This window comes from Arvicola amphibius, chromosome 1 (assembly GCF_903992535.2).
Source record: "Arvicola amphibius chromosome 1, mArvAmp1.2, whole genome shotgun sequence".
NCBI classification, from domain to species: domain Eukaryota; kingdom Metazoa; phylum Chordata; class Mammalia; order Rodentia; family Cricetidae; genus Arvicola; species Arvicola amphibius.
Genome location: NC_052047.1, coordinates 16,977,924 through 16,993,188, shown reverse-complemented (window position 1 = coordinate 16,993,188; position 15,265 = coordinate 16,977,924). Strand labels below are relative to the sequence as shown.

General features: G+C 39.9%; 1 protein-coding gene across 1 annotated transcript; it reads left to right on the top strand.

The window, feature by feature from the left end:
- The first annotated feature begins 3,462 nt into the window (after positions 1-3,462).
- Positions 3,463-14,353, top strand: Amtn (amelotin). The gene is made up of 7 exons (XM_038316069.2): positions 3,463-3,516; positions 5,040-5,123; positions 6,457-6,522; positions 7,300-7,389; positions 9,761-9,796; positions 11,558-11,584; positions 14,042-14,353. The coding sequence occupies exons 1-7, from the start codon at positions 3,463-3,465 to the stop codon at positions 14,351-14,353; spliced, it is 669 nt and encodes a 222-aa protein (XP_038171997.2).
- The last annotated feature ends 912 nt before the right edge of the window (positions 14,354-15,265 follow it).

Sequence of the window (15,265 nt, the reverse complement as noted above, 5' to 3'; positions counted from 1 at the left end):
ATTAATATACTTAACTTGTTCAATCATCATAATCGATAGCAATCATGAGTCTGGCATACTTGTGATGTTGACGAGAGGATTTCCAATCTAACCTTTCCTCTCATTGCTGAACAGCTCCTTTTGACTGGTCTTCCTCGAGCATATCTTGTAATTCAAGGTTTTCCTGTATGCAGTGAGTAGGGTGGAGTTGAGAGAGAAGATATTTCATGACTGAAAACTGCCATAAAGTTCAGGGATTGCACAAGCCACAACAGAATTCCATCAGTTTTCCTTTAATCAGAGACTTATGTCTTCATTGTTATGCTCTTAGATCTGTGAAACCCTTGTCATTGTCTGATATGCATTATGTTCATTGTCATGTATATGTATTTCTGTAATAAAGTAGTACACAGACTCAATGGGTTTCAAAGAGGGCCCATAACCCAGAAAAAACATAAAACTATAACTAATTTTTAAAAAAGAATCGTGAAATGCCTTTAAAGCTAAACGCTGGCACTTGTAGTTCATAAAACCCTTTAATGAATCCTAATATCTAAGTAATTTCAGACATAAGAGTATCTGTTTTCACTGATGTACCTTGCTTTGGTACAATTTAGAAAGTTTTCCCCCTTTCATAGTATGTACTTCTTGATACCAAAATTCCATAATTACATTGTTGAAAGTTATCGGCTTTCAGACTTAAATTTTCTTGTCTAAGAAATTCCTCAGCCCTCATAATGTTGTCTGTGTGTTTTAGTCTAATCCCATGACTATCCAGTCTTCTGGCTAGAGCATGTCTCGTTTCAACTTAGGGTTGGAGGTATGTCTGAATAAGTAATGCACTCACTGTGAGGTCCTTAAATCACCTGAACCCCAGACAGAGGCAGTGATTCAACTGAATTTGCTGATCACTGGAGCCATACTCTAGACAGGAAATAGAACACAGGTTTCCCCACATAACCCCTGAGACAGTAATGACATGAACTCAATTACTCCAATGAACAAACAAAAACAGTCAAGGAAAGATCTGCAAATTCACCTAAAATAAAACCTGGGAGTAGTAGAAGGCATAGTGCAAGGGGTCTGTCACATATTATGAAGCTGCTTGAAAATCTAGTGTCCTACCAACAAAATGCAAGCTCCAGCAGTTGGGTATTTTTTATACCCAGATACTGAAATAGTATTCATAAATATAGAGTGAATATGTTGCATGATGTGTTAGAAAAGTAAATTAACTACGGCTGAAGAGTTGGCTCAGTGGTTAAGGGCACTGACCTCTCTTCCAGAAAACCCAGGTTCAATTCCCAACCCATACACATGGTGCCGCACAATCATCTATAAATCTAGTTCCAGGGGATCCAATTCCCTCTTCTGTCCTCTGTTGGCACCAGGCATACATATGACACACAAACATATATGCAAAATACCACATACACAATTTTAGAAATTTTATATAAACAAATGTTACTCAAAAACAAAAAGTTGGAAGGAAAGGACGTAAGAACAAGAACTTGTTTCAAGAGCAAGTCGAGTGGCTCATTCAACTGTGCATTGGTAAAAAGTGCACACAGGCATACCACACACACACACACACACACACACACACACACACATAAGAATAATTTGCTTCCCTTCAAATCCTGAAGCATTTATGTTTCATTAGTCCTCTCATTATTAACTTTTTCCATGCTGTGTCTTGCTCATATTTATTCTCCAAATCCACCTATTGTATTCTATCTCTCTCCTTCTGTGGGCATGTGCACATGTGTGCCTCTGTGTGTGTTCATATGGGGTGTGCACACATGGAAGTAGATATGCATGCACATGTGTGCACATTCACATGAAGGTCAGAAGTCACTGTGGGATGTCATTCTCCATCACACTCCACCTTATTTTTCAAGACAGGATTTCTCACTGAACCTGGAGCTGACCCACTCATTAGACTGTAGGTTAACAAGCTCCAGAGATCTGGCCCAACAGCCTCCTGGGGTACAGACAAAAGAAACTGTGCCCAGCTTTTCCATGAAGGCTGGTGATCCAAACTCAAGTCCTCATGCTTTCATGCCAGGCACTTTACCAGCTGAACCATCTCTCCATGCTCTCCTTACTTTTTAATGAATTTCTTTCCATCCTTCAAAACTCTCTCAAGGGTGACCTCCTCCATAAGCCTTCCCTGCCCCCAATCAAAAGCTTTCCTTTACACTTGCACACACTCCTATTGTTATACTTACCACACATGCTGTTATTGTCAGCCACTTATGCATGTTCCTCCATTCCTAACAGATTATCTGACAGTCATCAGTAAATGAGTAAAATTCATTGTTTGATAAAAAAAACTTAGGCAAATGCCTCATCACCTCAGCCAATTTTCCATCGATAGACACTCCGTACTGAAGAAAAATTGACACTGGATGTCATGTGTTCTTCAGTATAAAATTCCATCAAATGAATTTGTTATTGATTTCATTTTAGATATTAGTGAGTAGATCTAGCCTTGTCTGAAAGCCAAGCCCTGAAAGCCTGCGGGTAGGTGTGAACTGTATGTCTTGTGAAAGAAACCTCAGCAGAGTCCTGTCTTTGGCTGGTATCACAACATCTTTTTAATTATCTGAAGTCATGGAAATTACTCAATAATTCTTAGGGGCAGTTTTTCCATATTCATTGAAATTGTAGATGCTTGTACAATATTTATAATATTTATAGCAGCAACACCTACAGAAATGCTGCTATATATGGTATGAGGATATTCATTGTAACATGTTTATAATTTTAAAAATTAAGTGATAATAAATTATCTATACATCAAGAAAAAATGTTTAATACAATTTAACCTTCAATAAATAAAACTGATCTATATGCACTGACTGACACATAATGTTAATCAAGGAAACAAATTAGGTTATAAAGAAATACATGTAATCGACTTTATTTCTGTACAATACAGCGAGAGCTCCATAGTTTGGTGCTTGAGATATTTACTCACTCTTACATGACAAAACCAGTAAACTCGCGAAATGTTTTGCAAAACAGCTGGAAGTGAAGACAATTGTCTTTTATGTTGTTGTTGTTGTCTGCACTTTTGAAAATTATACAGGCATGTCTTCCACAATACCCTCTAGTCAAATCACAGACATTGGGTAACACAATGTCTGCAGCTGATAACCCACCTATGAAGTGTTGGGAAGTGAAACCAAATGATTTCATAGACACTTTAGTCCTGATTGGTCTCTCGAGTTGCCTGTCTCCTGTAGCTGAGCTTAAATTCCTTCTACAAACACAAATCAGCAAAAGATAAATATTGCACCAGAGTAAAGTGGAGAAGTCATCGGGATTTTGAATATCATTTTGCCTGGTAGCATAAAGGTAACATTACTTGACCAGATTGCAAGTAGAATGATCATTTTTTAGCATCATCTTCTCTCAGAGGTTAAAAAAAAGTAAAAGAGTAACACGATTTTGTTCTTATAGGTAGCAAATCGAAACATGAAGACTACGATTCTACTGTTTTGTCTTCTAGGATCAACTCAGTCATTACCAGTAAGTGCAATGTGTTTACTTTATGTACTGACCAGGCTCAGCCATGTCTCATTTACAGACATTTATCTCTTCCTGCTTTTCAACAAGACCACTCTGATCTGTGACCCACTTTTTAAGTTTCCTGATCTTATTATCCAAAGCAAAAGATGGTAAACTAATAATGTGTTCTTGCATATTTCAATGTTTGCATTTTTAAAATGCATCAATTTAATCACAGAAAAATTTCAATTGTTTGGGCAAAGTAATAGAGTTAACATGACGGACAGAGTGAGTGACTATTTTACTTTCCAAAACAAAATGAAGATTTCTTTGGTGACTAGTTATTTGTTCATGACTAAAAGGGTAGACAACTCTTTCTGATTTTTCTATTTGATAAACAAAGCATCTAAATTGGATAAACTCTTAGCTATAAAATTATATGATATACATTATAAAATATTGAACAGCTTTTACTTAGCATGTATCATTACAAAGCATGTTGACATACAATAGATTTTTTAAATGGGGGTGGGGACTGGTGTTTCATTATTACCTCAGTTGTTCTAAGTTATTTTATAGGCATAGAGATAGGTTATTTGATCACTAAGTAGATTTCTCTTTGATCAAGATGCTTAAGATATACAGAGAAAATGCAACAGATTCACTATGAAAGAAGAAGAAAACACTCGAGCTCATTTGGCACTTCTATACTCGTCTGTACGACCAACAGACTACTTGGAAACACTCCAGATGGCATATTGTCCTGGTGGCTAAAATGCAGCAATGAGGACAAAGCTAGGGAACATGATCCCCTAGAATTCACAATGGCTACACATATCAAATCATTGTTTAGCAAAAACTTGGATTGTAAAAATTTCCATGAAAAAAATGAATAGAGAGGATAAAACCAAATATGAAAGACCAACACATTATTAAGAAGTTCTCAGTGCAGACTTCATGTTTGAAACAAGGTCAAAAATACGGTCCAAGTATTGGCATCACTGGAGGACCACCCATCCTTCCCTCTGAGATGCATCCAAAAACAAAAGCATTCTGGGACCAGAACAGAGAGAAGGGTTTATTGTATTCAGGAACTAGATCACTGCAGTGGTCCCAGTACTGACTCTGACACTCACCAGGTGACTTTGCACAGTGCAAAACTGACACATCACATGCAAGGCAAATGTGGAAAGGTTCAAAAGCCTGCACTTTAATTCAAATATTTTAAGAAAAAATAAAAACAGATGTATACAGAACTAAGACTCCGAGTATAACACAAGTCCTAGCAGAGGAGAGAAACAGTAAATAAATAGGAGCCAGAGACAAGCACTGGAATCCCACACGCCCAACTTTTTCACTTGTCTCCCAATCCCTGATTCCAAATCCAGCCAAACAAAAAATGTTTGAGGACTTAAAACTGCTCAAAAGACAAGGAGCTTAAATTTATATAGCTGTTTAAGGGACAACCTGTTAGCTTCCTGACATAAAAGGATTCAAAACCTCAAACACATCCCTCTTGCTTTAACAAATATTTATATTCACAGAAGCAGATTAACCCTGCTTTGGGACTTCCTCCAACAAAAACTCCAGATCAGGTGGCAGTATTAAGTCAACAGCAACCAAATCAGGTAAGCACCCAAAAAGAGCAACAACTTACAAACCAAGAAAGGAAGCATGTTAAGACTGGTAAATTTTTACAAATCAAGATTTGACAGTCTCAGGCCTCAAGAGAATTCTCCCCACTTTGGAAGAAGTAAGAAAAGAAAGCTAGCGTACTTGCTTTGATGTTTAAATGGAGAAAGCAAAGCAGCCTCATATTTTTCCTTTTATTCATGTGAATTACATGAGCAAAATTTGTTTTAATCTAAAAATCTAAACTAAATATAGAAAGCTTTGAAAGTGGGTGGTATCATCTATTTACAAAGCTGTGTCCTTAAGATTCTATGACATTCCGTTTGGTTTGCAGAAAATGACAGAAGAGGTGTACAGAAAAATAACTACAACTTTTCTCAAGGCTCTCTCAATCTCTTTCGCTCCTCCCTCTGCTCCCCTACCCCTGCCGTGTGTGTGTGTGTGTGTGTGTGTGTGTGTGTGTGTGTGTGAGAGAGAGAGAGAGAGAGAGAGAGAGAGAGAGAGAGAGAGAGAGTTGTGCGCACACACATGTGGAGATAAGAGGCTGACATCAGGAGGCCTTCCTCTTTTACTCTCCTCCTCTATTGACTAGACTGGCAGGCCAGCGAAGCCATGGGATCCCTCTTTTCCACCTCCAGCCCTGGAATCACACATGTGGCTCTTTACATGAGCACTAGGAATCTAAATTCAGGTCCTCCTGTTTGCCCAGCAAATGCTTTATTCACTGAGACCTCCCCCATGCCCTCTCATTTTCTTAAGTTTCTTCACTACCAAAGACCTGATTGTTGCTATAAAGCCTGTTTTCTCGAGACATTTAAATAACCTTGAAAACTGCATTCTCTTTTGGCTCCTATGTTCTCTGCCACTCCAACTCTCACTCGTCCTTGCCTTGCCTTCATGTAGACTCTGAAATACGAGTCAAAAGTATTAGAAGTTCAAGCTGTCTCTTTTGTTATTGGACCCTGTAGATCATTCAAGTGGAATCAATCTAACTGCTAAAAGAACCTGTGTCTTATACTATTAGAGACATTCTTTAGGGAAAAGAATCTAAAACTTGATGTGCAAAATTGAGTACTAAGACAAAAATATAACTAAATAATTATCATAAATAAATCACTTGATAAATATCATAAACTTGGCATACTACTAGGCCATGCAGAACCACACAGGGGACAATGAGGCCTCGTGCAGACAACTGGTGAGCAGCGAGAGAGTGGTGGTGCCTGTGCCTTGGAAAGCAGTATAAACTACCTGAGACTGTGTCTACCATTGATGCTGCAGTACAAAGAGATGATCTCTTATCTAATGCCCAGTTTCGATGCCCTGCAGATCTTTCCTTCCATAAGTCTAATACCACTAGCACAGCTGCTCACCTGGGGTTCAGACCTGCAACTGGTAAGTACTCCCTTACATCACCTCACTACCTTTCGTTTAACTAATCTGGCACCTGATACTGAGCAGGGAGGAGAGTCAAGAACATATAGAAACGTCTGTCCACAAGTGCCCATGCTCACACACTCACTGCCCATGGGCTGGAAGAGGAGCAAGAGGATCTTCAGAGAGGCAGATGCCACTCAATAATCTTCGAAAGTTTTCCTCATAAGCCCCTCTGTAGCACTGACCTCATTCTCATTGTTAATCTCCAGATCCTGATACCTCTTCTCTAAGATCCTGCCCCAGCTTCTGCACCAGACCTTCCTTGACAGCCCCTATTATAGCCACGTCTCACATAAGCACTATGATTGCTACTGTGACCCTCTAGGTGACAACAGGACAGTAACATCTTTGCTCACAGAGCATCTTTAAAGAGTCGTCTGTTTGGGGAAGAAAAGCATTTCCCTCATGACTCTTCCAGTGTTCATATTGAAATATAGCATTAACCCATGCTCCAGACTCATGCACCTGCACTCATACACATGCTTACATACAGACAAACATACATACACACACATGTGCTGACACACATGCATACACATAAAAAGAACAAATCTGTGCTAGGAAATTAAACATCTGAATTTCATCTCTGTGATTAATTACACACACAATAAAATAGTATGAACTTATGTAAGAAATCCTTCCTTTAAATCTTTATTTTACCTTTAATAGACATATTTTAGGGTCCCAGATGTTCAAACTGAAAGAAATATAATGAAAATCTCTGATGCCCCACAGCTCAACCCTGCCACTGGACTGACACATGGTGCACAGACACTCCCTTTTACCCTGGGCCCGCTGAACAGACCACAACAGCTGCAACCCCAGGTAAGCGGAGGGAAGGGCTTCCTGAACTGAGGACATTTTCCCTCAGCTGAAGCTATGGGATCAAACAGCCTTCTTCAAGGGTCTTATAAACTGTAAGCACATGGTTTGAAGGTGTTTGTTCTACGGACACAAAATGGCATGAATTGTTTCGACACCTTCAAATGCTCGCTTAGTGTTATTTTTACTAACCACATAGTATGCTGCTACATGCATAATTTCTTACTGCAGAAAATAAGAAAAATATTACTAAGAAAACATGAAGGAATAGAGCATAGAGGCTGGAAGGTTACCATGGGGAGGGGAGAAATGGGAGGAGAACCACAAAAACACATTTGGTCAAATACCGTGCTAGTATGTATCTACTAAATCACAGGATGGTGACTTAAAACTTAAAATATTTGAAAAGAAACAGACTCGGCACAGCATCTTATTCCCCAGAGTCAGAGGCATTAGTGAGCATATTATAAAAGGTTTGTATAGAAGATCAGACTTGCACATTCCCCAACACGCAGCAATGTTAAATCATTGATTCCTCAGTCTTGCTGGGGATTCTCCAATGTCTCTGGGCTAGGCCTAGCTCCAGTCCCTCTAACCTGCCTCTTTCTATGTAGAGTGGATAATTTTTTGAAAGAACTTTAGAAGCATATATTTTACATAATAATGGGTCCCATTATGACATTCTCATACATGCCTATGAAGTATTTCTATCATAATTACCTCCCATTTCTTACCATGTCCCCCTTCTCGTCCTCCTCCCATTGGTTGGCCCTCCTCTTTCCATCTACTCTCCCTTCTTCTTTCACATTCTTTATTGTGTGCATGTGAACCAATAAGCTTGATTAGGTTAACGTACAAAAGCACAGGTGAAGTATCACTTAAAGAAACATGAGCGACTTACCCATGGCTATGTACTGAAGATGTCTCTCTGCTACCCCAGCAAATAGTAACTGACTATGAATCCTCAGAGAGGGCCGGGGCCTCCTGGGTCCCTTCCCTGTCCATGACAGAATGTTCACAGGTCCCATCTTATGCAGGGCTTGCACAGGTAATCACGGCAGCTAAGAGTTCAAGAGTGTGACAGCCCAGTCCTTCCCACAGGACAGCACTGCACAGCACTCTGTCCCCTCCTCCAGCTCTCCCATTCTATTTGCCACACTTCGGTGCTTCCCTCTGAGCCTCTGACACTGTGGTAGAGATGTCCCTCTTAGGGCTAAGTACTCAGTGGTCTTTTTATTCTCAGCATTTAGATCAGTTATGAGTCTTTGCCATACCTGTGGCCCATCACCCAAAAAAAAAAAAAGACATAAAGAGGTTTCTCTGACCAAAGATGATGACAGACAGAAGTACTAAGAAACATAAATGTTTGAAAAGCAATATAAAGTTGGATCACTTTCTATGACACAAACCTTTGTTTGTAGCCTTTAACTACCAAAGGCCAACCTTGGGAAGAAAGGATGCAGAAGCACAAAGCTAGTCAAATCCCAGCTCTCTGTGTAAACAGCCGGCACAGTGTGGGCGAGTTATTTCAGCCTGGTGGGACTCACCTTCCTCAAAATTTAAAAGAGACATTAAAATAGAGGCTTCCTCTGATGGTCGCAAAAATTAAAAAAAAACAAGTGTCTAGAACAGTTTGTGCAACACAGTAAATACACTTAAGTGTGTTCGCTGTCATTACTTCAGGCAACTTCCAATCAATAACTGAGACAACGCATCTCCTTTGTAATTGCAATGATGAACAATTAGGTTAAATTTTATTATCTTGGTCACATATGTACCCACCCAGTTGCTCTTTTTATTTATTTATTTTTGTTCCTTCCACTCCAGTTTTCAATTAAAAAGAGATTTTAACTTGGTTTTCTTCACAACCCTATCCCTTCGTCACCCACCCTGACAGTTGTATGGATTCGTTGTTCCTCTGCTGTCACATTTTGCTGCCGGGAGACAAGGAGCTGACTTACTATTATAGAAAGATGTGTGCCTGTCACTGTTGACCTGACAGGCACTGCTGTGCCAGCGAATGGGAAAATGGCAAGACTCAAATCCTTCAGGGTGGTACATACTAGGTCGAAAGTCAATTTAGATGACTTTTCCTGACACTGGATTTCCTAAGGAAATCAAAATAAAAGCTTCTTAAGACTTGAGTTTCTTTTTTGTAAAGTTTAGGCTAGCTTTTTGTTTGGAGGAGCAGAAAATACACAGCATGCCAACTCCTCACCCATTTCAGCAAGCAAGCAACTCAGACCCAGTTATCGGTACTTCTCATCTACCTTCCAGATCTCGACTGTGGGTATGGGCTGCTGAGCAAGTGTGAACCATAACTCATCCCCTAGTACTTGACTTTAACAGTGATTTTTGTCCCTTTATTTTTTAGATGTTACCCATTATTGTGGCGCAACTTGGAGCTCAGGTAAGACTGTTGTGATTTTCAATTGCCCATGTGCAGAATATGTCTCAATTCACCAATCAGGCACCAGGATTCTAACTCACTTTGCACTGTGTGAGCACTGAAAATAGCAAGATATAACACTTACTTAGCCCTGGCTGGCTGGCAGGTGCAGTTCTATGTCCTTCATGATACCGTTTCAGTTAACAACGACACAATCTCTTGTAAACATCATTACATCCAGTCTGAAAATAAATGAGATACAGTTACCCCTTTAGCCACACCCTCTGTAAACAAAGCAGCCAGTCACCCCTGAACCACACTGTCAAAAAAGAAATAACTTAGTGGGATTAATATGATGACCCATGATTGTAGTGAGGAGCTGCTGGCTGCATTCCCACCTGGCTCCCGGCCACCTGGCTAGCTTATGCCCCTAAATAACAACACACAAATTGTATTCTTTTAAACACTGCTTGGCCCATTAGTTCCAGGCTCTTACTGGCTAACTCTAACATTTTGATTAACCTATTTCTAAAAATCTGTGTAGCACCACAAAGTGGTGTCTTACCGGGAAAGATTCAGCATGTCTGACCTGGCAGTTGGCTCCATCGCTTCTGGCCCAAAAAGGAGAGGCATGGCAATTGCCCGAGGCATCTGCCTCACTCCCAGCATCCTGTTTTGTCTACTCCACCCACCTATGTTCTAACCTATCAGGCCAAGCAGTTTCTTTATTAATTAACCAATGAAATCATCAGATAGATAGAAGACACACCTACATCACATGATGTGTGGGATTTATTTTTAATATCAAATCTATTTTAGCCATATGTGTTTATCGCACAATGTTCAACCTCTTTTTTCTTTCTTGTCAGTCCTCAACACTTTCTTCTCTTCCTATTAGTTTTTACAAAAGTTACTGTTGAGCTTACTGATAAAATTATCAAGGAGCAAAACCAGTATCAGCATTAACATCAGATGGCAGCTCCATTCCTAAAAGGAGAGGTGAATATTAGTACGAAATCCCTATCAACCCTTTGTGTTTAAACAGGCATCTGTATAGCTTATTAGGATGTCCTTGAGTTTGTAATCCTCCTGCCTCAACCTCTCCAGTGCTAGAATTACAGGAGTGTGTCATTCACTACACCCACTCCTATTGCCTCTTTATGCCACATCTTGAGACGACATCTCAAGAAAAGAAATTCTGAAGTGCAGCAAAGATTTAGGCACCACATACTCGTTAAATAATATTTGTGGTGTATAAAAAACAGCTAAAACTTAAATTTAAAACCAAATCAGAAAAGAAAAATTCAGTGAACTACAACATAGTCATAAATAAATATTACATAGCCATTTAAATTGCATTTATCGCGATTTGGCAATAACACAGATAAGGTGTTGTTACAAAATACTAAGAAAAAGGAGAGACAAAATAACTATATAAATGAGTTTCTATTACATGAAGAATACATTTGTAAAACAACACCTGGAAAGACCCATAAGATGCAAATCATAGGATTATTTTTTCTGTTGCTTTCTTGTATTCTCCAGATTCTTTCCAATGTATATCTATAACTTAATTTTATATATATATATATATATATATATATATATGTACATGAGCAGTCCCCAAACACATGCTGACATGAGTTTTATGATATAGATACCAGATCATCTAATTTCTTTATAACACTGAGAAGTATTTGAAGGTTTTGAGTTATATTATATACATTGCATTGAATATATTGAAAGTTCTCTAATTGCTTCTATTTGTCATTTTGCTTTTAGGGTACTCTCCTAAGCTCAGAAGAACTGGTAAGAAGAAAATCTCTTAAGTCACTACCATTTTAAATTCTTCTCATTTCTCCCAGTGTCCTCTGCCCTTCCAGCTCTTTCAATCACATCCCCTCCCCCACCCTCTCCTACCATGAGCTGTGCGTTTTTACAGCTCCTTGGAGTTGATTAATCTTTCCCAGTTAAAGATTTTGTCATCTTTCTCCTACTAGTTTCCATTAATTTAACTTTGCATTAGCTTTCTATATATTGCCATCAGACTCAGTATTAACCCAGAGGGCTACTGCACACGTTTAAACTTTTGATTGACTTAAATTTTATATTGAAGATTATACATTATTCTACAGATATAGACACAAAGTAATATAAATATTGACTCTTCAGAAAGGATTAAACCTGTTGTACTTTCCATTTTATGAGAGTTTTTTCTATATTCTGGTAGTAATGAATTAATTCCTTCTTATAGACACAAATAACTGAATAAGAATTAAAATTTTTATTATCCTCACTCATAATTTCTATGCAATTATGCACAGATCATGTTTATAGACATGTATTTGGACTACTGTGGTATCTAAACATGACAACAGAAATAAGTAATTGAGGTAGCATCATAGTATAATGGATTAAGTAAAATGCTGCAGACCCCCAAGTAGCTGCAGCAGCAGAAACACTGCAGGTCCTCAAGCAGCAGCGGTGGGCAGTAGGTCCCAAGAACAGCCAGTCCCAGGCAAGGATGGTGCAGTTCCCCAAGTGACTGCAGCAGGGCCACGAGTCCCAGGCAGGGAACCATGTGGTGGGTGAGAGACCTCGATGGGGAAGCCAGTCCCACAAGGAGAGACAGACAGATGGCACACCAGGAGACCACACCATAGGGCTGGTCCTGGGTGGGCAGCCACATGGTTGGCAAGACACAGAGACATGGATAGGCACGTCATGCAGAGGAAGGCTGGATATTTATTTAGTGAGTTATGGAGGGGAAAGGGAGAAGGGGAGAGGGAGAAGTGCAGAGAGGCAGAGAGAGAGAAAGAAAGAGAGAGAGAGAAACAGAAGCGGGAGGGGGAGGGGAGGGGAAAGGAAAGAAGTAGGGAGAGATAGAAGCTGCCTCTTCAAGAGGGAGCTGGAAAAGAGAGAAGGGACTCAGGCTGGAAGCTGAAGATCAGCTTGCCTGGCAGACAAGAGAGGGAGTGGGCGTGGCTTGTTTCTTAAAGGGACAGGACAGATCATTACATATAGAATATGGTTTTAAATTTTTTCATATTTTTAATTATTATTTTTATCACTTTTATATTATTAAAAGGCTATATATTATATTTGCTATACCACCCTAAATAATAATCCAGTCTTGAATCACCACCTCCTTTGCCATTCACATCTTCCTGCTGTTGGAATTTTCATACGACAGGCACTTTAAGTCTCTCACTTTTAGCCCTCACTCTACAAAGTACATACCCATGACAGAACTGTAAGGATAAACTGAGGCTCAGCAAGCTTAAGTAAGCTGTCTCAAGGACAAAAAAAAAAAAAAGATCTAGATCCACAGCCATGTGTTCTATCTATTATACTAGTAGTTTCCAAACATTTTTTAGTTCAACCTATAACAATGATATTTTCGGGCTGCCTAAGATACACACATGACCTCACAAAACAATACTTACTCATTTATGAAATGTGTGCTGATAATTTACAATCTTCTCTGTTAATCACTAATTTCCGTATTTCAAAATCACGTGCCATGATTCCTATGGAATGTTCGATGCTGTAATCTGCCTGTCTCACTAGCGGGGATCTAGCTCTGCCTTCAGGATCTCTTAAGTCTGAGACAGTGTTTCCCTACCTAAGACCTGGCAGTCTTCACCTCAGGATGACTTTGGGAACTACCTTAAAGTCAGATTACCAGGCCCACGCAGAGCTGCTCCAGCAGAATCTAACCAGGGAAGCCCCAGAAAAAGAGGTGTTCCTTCAGTAATCTCAGAAAAGCACAGGCGGCTCAAGTGCCAAGAGAACTAGTCCTGGCCAAGCCCAGCAATGCCTTTGAAGAGTATGCTAAAGGAAGCTTCTAAAGGGACTCAAGCCACGAAGGCAACGTCTGGTTAATCAACTTGCAACGATTTTCCTACTAATTTGTTGTCTCAATTTTTTATGGGCAAGAGAAAGGATGTATTTTAGGTAAAGGACAAATAGAGCTTATCAGTGTTTTGTGGATTTCTGCCTTAGCACTGTGTCCAGACAAGTCTCAGAATTTCCAGCTGTCCTTTTGTTTTAAGGAAAAAAGAGGTCAGCAAAAAAAAAATCCCAGCACTGAAACCAGCAACACTTCTGATGAATGCCAGGAATGTGGGGTCTTTGTGACTTCTCTGACTTTAGCCTCTCCCTTCTGCCATCCCTATCCACCCGGCTGTCCTCCCTCTATACAAAAAAAGATTAGTTAACCTGGTTAAAATGAGTTCTTTTCTTCTGTTTCCTTCCCTATAACAGCCGTTAGCCTCACAAATCTTCACAGGCCTCCTTATCCACCCCTTGTTCCCGGGAGGCATTCTGCCCTCCAGTCAGACAGGGGCTAATCCAGATGCACAAAATGGAGTCCCTCCTACGAGACAGGCAGGAACAAGCCCTGCTATACAAGGAACCACCCAGGGCCACGTCACAACTCCTGCGGTCACCGATGATGACGACTATGAAATGAGCACCCCTGCAGGCATGCGCAGGGGCACACATACCACGGAGGGAACCACGACAGACCCACCAAATAGTAAGTTGTCCCAGCTTACACCTTGCTCATCACCATGAGGGGCAACAGCAGAATGGCCGGGAGGGGTTCTTTGCCTTGCACTGACAAACACAGACCTCAGGCAAGGAAAGGAGCCTTCTCGATGCGCGTGGACATCAAGACACACGAAGCAACAGTTTTACTAGGCTACCAATCCTAGTATTAACCCTAGAAGAAAACAATCAGTTGTTGATATAACTTCCACAACACACAAACTCGCACACGCGCACGCACACACACGCATACACATAGGGCCTATAATCAACTTGGAATGAGCCTTAGGATCACCATAATATTGCAAGGAGCCACTGGTAATAGTCCGAAATTCACCAGGGGTACACAACCCATCTGCATTCCCGCCATCGTGTGTAAGCACGGGATGTTTTTACCTGCCTCTAAAATCAATCACTTTGTTTCTTCTAGGAACTTAGTAAGCTGCTTCAGATCTCCTTGGCTAGCCCACACCACATTTGGAGGTTTGTGAATCGTCTTCATTAATCACATGATGGAAAATACTGAGACACCGTGAAAGGTTTTGGGAGGCATGAATTCTTAGTTTAACTGAGATTTTCCTTGAAATTTCAGGAGATAAACTGAATGAAGAGAATGTCAAGTTCAAAAACATCATTAAATAGATCAATTTGCCTTTGAAATTCTTGGTATGCTACATCAAACCTGGAAGATATGTATATTAAAATATATTTTGAAAACTGACTTTTTCTCTTTGGGGGCTGGAAGAAAGTTGGATGCCTTCAGAAATTACTTCAGCATGTCTTTATGACTTTAAGCCTAGAACTTCCTTTGGAAGTGGGAAGTATTTCCGCCAAGAGAGAGGATAGTTTGTGATGTGGGGATAAATTCTGGCCTACTCATAATCACCTCACAACACACTCCAAGAGAAAACAGAAATTTAATTCTCAATAAGCAAGTTA

What these genes read in the sequence shown, in the direction of transcription:
- Amtn (XM_038316069.2), top strand. Translation starts at nt 3,463, where the DNA reads ATGAAGACTACGATTCTACTGTTTTGTCTTCTAGGATCAACTCAGTCA. An exon ending in GTCAACAGCAACCAAATCAG is followed by an intron (nt 5,124 to 6,456) that starts GTAAGCACCCAA and finishes GATGCCCTGCAG; the next exon opens with ATCTTTCCTTCCATAAGTCT. An exon ending in TCCTAAGCTCAGAAGAACTG is followed by an intron (nt 11,585 to 14,041) that starts GTAAGAAGAAAA and finishes TCCCTATAACAG; the next exon opens with CCGTTAGCCTCACAAATCTT.